This window comes from Antrostomus carolinensis, unplaced genomic scaffold (genome assembly GCF_000700745.2).
Source record: "Antrostomus carolinensis isolate BGI_N321 unplaced genomic scaffold, ASM70074v2 scaffold4726, whole genome shotgun sequence".
NCBI lineage: Eukaryota > Metazoa > Chordata > Aves > Caprimulgiformes > Caprimulgidae > Antrostomus > Antrostomus carolinensis.
The window spans coordinates 4,666-13,815 of NW_010319640.1; the positions used below are offsets into that span (position 1 = coordinate 4,666).

The following is a 9,150-nucleotide window of genomic DNA, read 5'->3' on the forward strand; positions in this document are numbered from 1 at the left end:
AGCACAAAGCAGTTTGGGCAAGGCAAGACTTTTTCCACAAGTGCAGCTAGCAATGAAATTGTGTTGCTGCAATGGAGTGCAGATGTACTTTTATGAGGGGGCATGTCCCACTCGTGGAATTGGCCTCTGAACAGACAGATACCTGTGGCAGTGCAGGCGCATTCTGTCAGTCATGTCTGGTACCACTTCCAAGGAACCATCAGGAAAGGACAATTACAAAGAAAACCGAGGCTAAACATAGCCCCTTACCATACTCCGAGTGCCAGGAGGCAGAGGAGGATTTTGCACTGGAAGAAATTCCCAGTGGCAGATAACTCTTTGAACCTGAAGGGCTTCAGGAGCTCTTCAGGCTTCAAACAACCTTTGCTCTATTACCTGCTGAGATGCTCACCCAAGTTTGTCAGGAAAGGAGAGACCAACATGAGTGAAAAAGAAATTGTCTAAGTGTTGTAGCAGCCACCTTTCAAAATAGGGAAAGTAGGGAAATTCTGAGAACATTATCAAAGCACTTATAAAGGTTATTAGGGTGCTCTCAATGGCCTTCTCATGACCTTCTAGCACAGGGTGTGGACTTTTCAACTGTAAACATTCCCGGTTTTTAATGGATTGGATTGTGTAGAAGGGGATAGAATTTCACTGCTATTTATTGCACTAGTAACCTCTCTCTTGATTTTTACAGCCTGAAATCAGCAATGTCAGCATATGGAAAACACACTTTAATGCTGTACTGTTGCTTAGGTTCATCCTTCAGCCTGGCGAGGGCACAATACTTGTAAATAGATAGGAATTAGTTTCTTCTTTCAGCTAAGCCATTTATCCCCATTTACTTGATGATTTGCCTGCTTGTTACTCAGTTTCCAAATTCTCTGTTCCTGCTTGATCTGATTCTTCTGACTGGAAAGAGATGGGATGTGAAGGCTGTTCCTCAGCGACAGGTTGGTCAGTCTCTTCTTTCTCTGTCACCAGCTGGTCAGCAGCACCTGTCTCACTGGCCACCTGCGGTGCTGCATCCGTTGGCCTGGGCTCTTCAGCAGGTGCCTCTGTCTGATTAGACAGAGGTTTGTGGCTAAATGCATCTAAGCGTTTTTCAACCACTGTACCAATCAAGGCTGAAACAGAGAAAGCCATCATTAACAAATGTGGAGGAAAAATCCTATAATTTGAGATTATTTTATGTATTTCTGACCTATAACTTATTAAACAAGGAAAAAAAACCTGAAATAAAAAGTGAAAGAATAGAATGAGAAAATTATCCCTGCTGCTGTAGCCTAGTTCCAGCCAAATGAGTGGTTTACACTGAAAGCAGTGATTTAAAAGGGTTCACCGTGATTTTTTTTTTTTTCATTTCCTCACAGTTGTTCCTCACTTCCAGAGCAGCTCCTGCCAGGAACAAGGACTAGCCAGGTTGCATACAGCATGATGGTTTTGGCAGTGGGAAATACTGGAACTATGGGAGTCATCAAAAGAGTCTCTCTTTCTGAAAAGTAGCACCTATTCTTTTTTTTTGCTGTTTGGTTTTTGTAAATTTTTCTAAACATTATACCCATTCCAAATCAAAGAACACGCACAAAAAAAATCAACACTCACTTTGATATACATCATTTAAATATGAAAAATAGAGGCCAACAATGAAGGAAGAAAGGTTTAACACAGAAAACAGGACAATGTGCAAGCACTAAATTAATTCGTGGGTTGACTTCAGCAAGTAAAAGAAGGAATGGTCATCTCTGAGAGGACAAACATTGCTGCCTTACACTGTGGGTGCTTCCCTTGTACTTCACAGCTCTTTTATTGGACAGTGACAAATTCTTTAAGTACTATCTTCATTCAAATAGATTAAAAATGGATCCTTAGAAATTTTTCCTGTGCTTCTGTGTAAGGGGAGGAAGAAGCCACAAATATCTCAGCGGAGGCTGTGTCTGCCTCTACAAAACCTGGAGAATGCAATTTGCAGTTCCTTTTGCAGACATAATGTTTACTCAACAGTGGGTGATTCGGTGAAAGTCAGGAAATACAGAGGGTAAATAGCAAAACAGGGGCTGCTGGTATTACTTATTGGTCTGCTCCAGCTGCTCTGTGTATCTTAGAACTGGTGCAAGACCGCAATATCTGTTTAAAAAATTAAACAGAGATTTAACAGGAATATGATAGACGTTCTCACCAACAGTGTGTCCTGCAGTAATAATCTCCTTGGGATGTTTATTCAGGAGTCACACAAAATACTTCTTTCTTTAAAGGAGAGAAAATTCCCTCCCTTCTGAAGAGCTACATGAAGAAGTGATCCCTGAGTGTACACACTGGCACATGTATCATAGGATAATATACCTAACAGCCCAGCTCTAATTATTCAAATTATACCTAACAAAGCATCCTGGTTAAACTGAAAATAAACCCAAAGGAAACAAACACAATTGTAATTCAAACCCAAAATCACAGCAGGAAGAAAAACATAGGAATGAAAAATGTAATGCAGTATAAAAAGTGGTTTGATCTAGGACCACCACAGTGGACAGGCATTCATCATCAATTTGTGTTTCTATGCAAGACAGAGTTTAGATTGTTCAGGTATTTCACCTACAGCCTCTGAAGACGGACTAATAAAATAACCTGAATACTTAGCTCGAACTAGCCCAAAAGAAGACTGATATTTGCATCTCTTTCAAAAGCAAGGACATGGTTATTGACTGCTGAGGAGGTAAGGCTTTGTTTTGATGAAAAATGTTAGTCACCTGACTTCTCAGTCAACCATGGCCTATGATTATCCTTCTCTTCTCCTTTCATGTAGGATGAACATATTACTCTGCAGCTCATGGAGCTTACACACACAAGTTGAGACTTTCGTGGTACACATGTGGCTGCAGACAGGATGGGCTTTTCTGTGCCCACTGGCACAATCAGGCACACTACAGAGAACTGCACAGCAATGATGGCTGTGTAACACATGAGAAATAAAAGTTTTATTGTAGAGAAAAGAATTGGTGTTCTTTAACCATTCTGCTCCTGTCAAATATATTGGACCTCCCAGCATCAACACATCTCAGTATAAAGCCAGTAGAGAGGGTAGTGCAGCATGACTGACGCTTCTATTATTTGAGCTGAAAATCAATTACCTAGATGTACGTAGCAGTAGTAGTTCTCCAATATTAAAAATGTTTTCATATAGTACAAAAAACCCCACAAAAAGCCATGGGTACTTGGAGTTCTTGCTGTAATAACACCTGCTACCTTAACCCACAGTGACCCTGTAAATGTAATATTTGTTCTAACTGGGGAAAAAACAATCAAGAACATCAAGCAGCCCAGATTACATTCCAGGATTTGGTAACTTACAGTCAAGTATTGTCCTCCCCAGAACCTTCCTCTCTAGTGTTTCTTCCACTTCTGTCATCAGCCATGGAAAGAATTCTGTCTCAATATCTGTAAGAATTTAGCAGGAAGAAAGAAAGAAAAATGTCTTTTTGTTAAGAATGAGTGACAGGATCTTGGGGCTGTTTTTCATTTGCTACAACCATTAAGGGATGAACATCCTTGTCAAAAGACACTTGCTTTGCAAAAGCCAGGTTAAATCTCTCGGGCATTGTTGGGTTTCTTATCTCCTGATCCTCTCTTACTGAGGTTTCTCATTGTTATGTACCCAGACCAGCGTGCTCTCAACTGTGGTGATTTTCAAAGGGGTCTGGCACCCTTGAAGGGCTATAGCACAGATGAGACACACAGTAATGTTCCAGTGAGATGAAAATAACTATCCTGAACAAGTCAGGAGAATAACATTTCCTGCCTTGCTTTCCAAAGACATCTGGCTTCTGGTCTGCTGAAAGCATTTGTTCCCTCTGACTAGAGCTCTTGCTTACCCATGTATTTCTCAAATCATGCTCTTTGTACACCATGATCCCAAAGCCTGCCCCGTTTGAAAAGTACACTCAGTTTTTGCATTTTCCCCATGACTTATTCTGGAGAGAGTGTATCCATTCCCAAACTGTGGTGTGGGCACCTGTGTGGGGCTTGGAGAAGTGGGGTGCAGTAAGGTAGCCCATAAGAAATTGTGCTGATTCTAAAAGCTTGGGAGTCACCGATGTACAAAATTATTTTCCGGGCCTAATTCTAATTGACTAATTTCTCTCTTGCTCTGATAATAATGAAAAAAGGTACAGAATGACATACAGATTTCTTTGCCTTTTCTATCAAAATACATTTACTTCAGTTTGGATCACTGTCTCTCTCTCTGCTCTACCAATCCTAACCACCCATTTATCTCTCTTCAATTCAAAAGCAGCTTTTTTCATTGTCACACTGTCAGCTCTTGCTTATTCTTGACTACTTGTACAGACGATTAATAATGTTTGTTTGTGTTAAAAATATGAGTTTGGAAACTACCTGTTCAGACCCAAATGTAAATTAATGAAGTCTTATCACATTATTCTAAATAATAGGACAACAAGGTATGTTTTATGGTTGTTTTGACCTTTATATTACTCAGTTCACATGTTAATAAAATAAAATACAAACCTCTTTCTATAGGGTCATAAAAAAACCCACTCTCACGAAGATTGTTGAAGACTGAGGGAATGAGATCAGTCAAGTAACGCTGAGCAAATGCCCGAGCTGCAATTTTCTCTGTGGTCTCTTTCTGTTTCTGCAGCATTTGCATGTGCTGGACTTTGCGACGTTCCTGTCAAGGGAATATTGCATGTAAAACTTTCAGGCCTTGAGCTGTTACTCCTTTGATCGAGACTTTAAAGAACAATCACAGTGTGAGAATAATAAATAGCGAAGATAATGAAGAGTATCGATACTTATGGTCTCTACTAGGTATTTGCAACCTCTAACTTGCACAAAAACTCCTCATATGAAAGAGTGCTTGAAAGCAAGCTTGTACTCAATCTGTGGAGTACTAAAATCCACAAGAAACAGAAGGAAACACATTCCTTTGGCATACCTTTTCTGATTTTGGCAAGTCTGTAAAATAAGGGCCTTGTAGCTGGCCAGATGAAACCCTTCTCTGATACCTTAGTATGCCTTTATCTCATGACTCTCTGTTTTGTTATTGCAGATAAAGCTGATCGTTGGCCTTGGAATGAGTTGAAGTTGGGACAGGATTTTCTGAACTTTTAATCTTTCCAATTTTATATTCTATTTGTTATAAGAAAAGATTAAAACTCAAATGCATCCAGGAAAACATTAAAACCCCCAAATATAAAAGGTTGATGATTAGTAATTAAGACTTGCCCTTTCTCTTTATTCCTATTTACTAGATAGTACTAATACAGCTTAAAACTTGAAGATCATCAGAGGTACGAGTGCACATGCAGTAGTGCATGCATTGGGTGTGAAAGTCTAGGAGGTGCCTCTCTTACTTCCAAGCACTGTGCCTATTCAAAGGGCTTGAATAACAGCTGCACCAGGTACAGAGGAAAATGCTGTTGGGCTTGGCCTGTCCATCAGGTGTCTGAGTACACCAGGTCACTGATGACTGCTCCAAATAAATAGAACAGTGTGGTGGTGGTGCATGAGAACAAATGGCAGAGTGCAGCTATATGGCACCAAAATGCTTCGAAGAATAGAAAACTTGACAGTACCCTTCTGGGCACATCCAGCTTATTTCACAGCTTGTCTCTCAGTACTGGAAAGGGTTGTCTCTCTTCTGATAAGCATTCAGACAGGCCTGCTTCGCTGTTACAAAGTCCTACCTTCTCCTCTCTGTATCGCCTGTCCTGCTCCTCCAGGCGCTGTACTTCAGCGAGCTCTGCGTTGCGCAGCTCCGCATAGGCACGCTGATGTGCCCACAGCCGGGCCAGCTCTTCTTCCTCCATGACTTCCAGCAAAGCTTGCTCAACTGTTTTCCCAATCAACACTTCCAGTATTGGCTTGACTTCAATGTCAAAGTCAAACAACTGAGGATGGGAGTCGGGGAAACAGAAATAAATATCCCTTGATCACAATCACTCTCAACACTGAGAAGAGGAGGACGGACAAAGCCTTTGTGCTGAAGGGGGGGCTGAGAAGTGCAGGTGGGGCCCACTGTCAGCTAAAGCAAGAAGCATGAATGCAGCTGGGAGCTAAGTGGGCTGGAGTGAGACACCACACACCCTACCACAGCCACTGTGGGGGCTGCCAGAGAGAAGCAGGGCACTCACCTGGACCCTGTTTCTTCTCACCTCTGTATTCCCAACCCCTTCTTGAGCTGCACACTATTTCTACAGGGGAGAGCATTTCTCAGCATTGTAGTTTTTAGCTGAAAGCAGCAGAACCAGTGCACGTGGAGAAGTAAGTTCCTTAATTTTGCACTTAACCTCAAAACAGACATTGGAGACTTTTTTTGGGGGGGAATATGTTCTGTGAGGAGAAGTTCCTTTCTGTTTCTGCCTCAGTTATGCAGCAGAAACATGTTTTGTATGGGAGACACGTTTTGACAGCACCTGTGAACCTGACTTCACTTCATACCTCTCCTTCTTCTATTTGCGTGGCCACATCTTTTCCCGTTTTGGCTGGTATGAAGAGTGGAGTGGGTGGTCTGTCCAAAAAGGCATCTGTCTGACACTCTGTATCAACCTCTATTATCCGGTCACTAATCTCTTCCAAATACAGTTCTAGAAATAAAAGCACAATGAATGCTCTAAATTGGATTGTTTTTATTTTAACTCTGAACTATTTTTTATGATTCTACAGGGTGAATTATATCCAAAGAGTACAATAAAGTGTGTTCTATAAAGTTAAAAACAAAAGACACCTCAACTTAAAACATAGATCAGTTTGCTACATAGGCCATCTTATGCCACGTTCTCTGTAACATCTGGTGCACTTCTTGGAACCGATTTCTAAAAGGGCATTTCACTTAGTATGTTTAAAATGTCAGAGTTGAGATAATTTCAGCCCACCTTGCAGAATAAACAATTCTTGGCAGAGGCAAGAGGGTAAGAAAATTTCAAAAAGGGATAATGATTGCCTATCTACTAATGAGTAATATTGAAAAATTACATTTTCCACCACTGTATGTGGCAAAATAGAACACTGGATCTGTTTGGTTTAAAGAATTATATTCTATTTCTGGCCCCACCAGAAATGGCTTTGATGTAACCACACATCTATAACAGCAAGTTCTTGATTTGAATTATAACTGTCTGTCTCCTACTGCAAAGCTAAATAGCCTGGCGCAGAAAAGTCTCTGGAGTACTTAAAATTATCTGCGCTAGTCAGTGGGAAGGATACGAGACCACGACTTCCACGCTAGATAGCCTCCTTCTACGTCCAACAGTATCTGAATGTGAAAACCACTGTGTGCACTGGAGGTGTTGTAGGAGGTTCAGTGGGGCGGAGGCAGCAGGAACGTTCAGAAACCAAAGAGCACGTCCAATTAGCACGTAACACAGCTGTTTTCCCACTCTGTAAATCAGTCCAATCTCAAATGATTTTCAGAGGGCACAGCAATATATTACACACACCTCATGATTACCCCACTGCCAAATTTTGTTTTTCCTACAAATAAAATTGTTCTCCCACACACAGGGCACTTTCCTATTCTAAATTAGGGTGTGTCCCCCAATTTTTAATAGTAGTCTTATTCTTAAATGTGACTGCACTCGTAAACAAAATTTTTAAAATGCCTCAATTTTAACCATATACCAAAATTCTCTAATGACAGTGGAAAAGGAAAGAATAAATGAAGAAGTCATGACTAGTAGTCAAGAACGTACACTGAAAACTGAAAAACAGAGCCTCTGGGAAAATGCCACTAATTAGCCCAGTTTGTTAAACACAACTAAAAATAAGGCATTAAAATGGAAAGGATTAGAAAACCTCCGATTCTAGAATTCTATGATTCTAACAACCCTATGTGATCTACCAACTGCATCATCAATTTAGAGAGAGAACATAGGTCAGCAAGGCTGGGGTTTTTTCAGATGAACTTAAAAAAAAAATCAGCCTTTTACCTGTCTGCACTTGAATGTGCTCTCTGCCTTCCACAGGCTCCGGTGTTCTTGGTTGCATTTGCTCTTTTGCACGCTTTCTAGCCAGTGCTCTTTTCCGTGCTTCCCTCTGCCTTTGAATCTCCAGGGGGTTGGGTTGGGTACTCTGAGCAGGGATGAAGAAGGAAAAAAAAACCTCACAAAACAGAATACACTTGTACTTGGAAATTATACTAATTTCTCTGCAGGAAAAATAAGGTGGTTGTTTGATTTTAATGCTACAAATCTAGCATTTCTGATTTACTTTTCTGGGTCCCGATCCTAAATTTTCAGTTACCCTTAAGTCTGCAGGGCATGAAACTAGTAAGGTATGCTACCTGCCACATACTAATGGCATCTTACACTAAGAGCAATTAGTTGCTGTTTGGAAGTGGATATTATATACAGAACTTTGCAAGATAAAGTATATTAAAATGGCATTTTCTTGCTGACAAGTGACAGTTTCAATGCAAAGCTTCAAGAAGGTCAAATGGACTTAAGTCCAGTTATCATATTATCAACAGAACTGTTTTCCTGCCCTACCTTTTTCAACAAAGCTGTAGTATGATCGACATAAAAAACATACCATAGGTATGACTTGAAGGGCGTAAGTGTTGCCTCGCACCACTCTTCTGTCATACATGAGGTTGGCATAACGAACAGGTTCCTTCTCTCTGCAACATCAAGCACAGATAGTTGCAGTTACAGAGCTACAACCCATATGCCAACACCTCAACAAGCCAGAAGGCTGCCCCCTTCCTGGAAGCGTTCAAGGCCAGGTTGGATGAGGCTCTGAGCAACCTGGTCTAGTGGAAGGTGTCCCTGCTCATGGCAGGGGGGTTGGGGTAAGCCTAAGCACAAATACAGGCTGGGCGGAGAATGGACCAAGAGCAGCCCTGAGAAGAAGGACTTGGGGGTGCTGGAGGATGAGAAACTCAACATGAGCCGGCAATGCGCGCTCACAGGCCAGAAGGCCAACTGTATCCTGGGCTGCATTAAGAGAAGCGTGGCCAGCAGTTCGAGGGAGGTGATTCTCCCCCTCTACTCCTCCCTTGTGAGACCCCACCTGGAGTACTGCGTCCAGTTCTGGGGCCCCCAATATATGAAGGACATAGACCTACTGGAGCAAGTCCAGAGGAGGGTCACCAGGATGATCCGAGGGCTGGAGCACCTCTCCTGTGAGGACAGGCTGAGAGAGTTGGGGCTG

The 9,150-nt window shown here is 41.6% G+C and overlaps 1 protein-coding gene across 1 annotated transcript; it reads right to left on the reverse strand.

Moving 5' to 3' along the window:
* Positions 1-838: 838 nt before the first annotated feature.
* Positions 839-8,617, reverse strand: RSPH3 (radial spoke head 3; the record flags this gene model as incomplete). Its single annotated transcript, XM_010169304.1, has 7 exons — positions 839-1,109; positions 3,331-3,417; positions 4,507-4,669; positions 5,688-5,891; positions 6,442-6,587; positions 7,929-8,070; positions 8,530-8,617. Coding segments are annotated over 7 exons (1,093 nt in total), but the record flags the coding sequence as incomplete, so codon positions are not given.
* Positions 8,618-9,150: the final 533 nt, after the last annotated feature.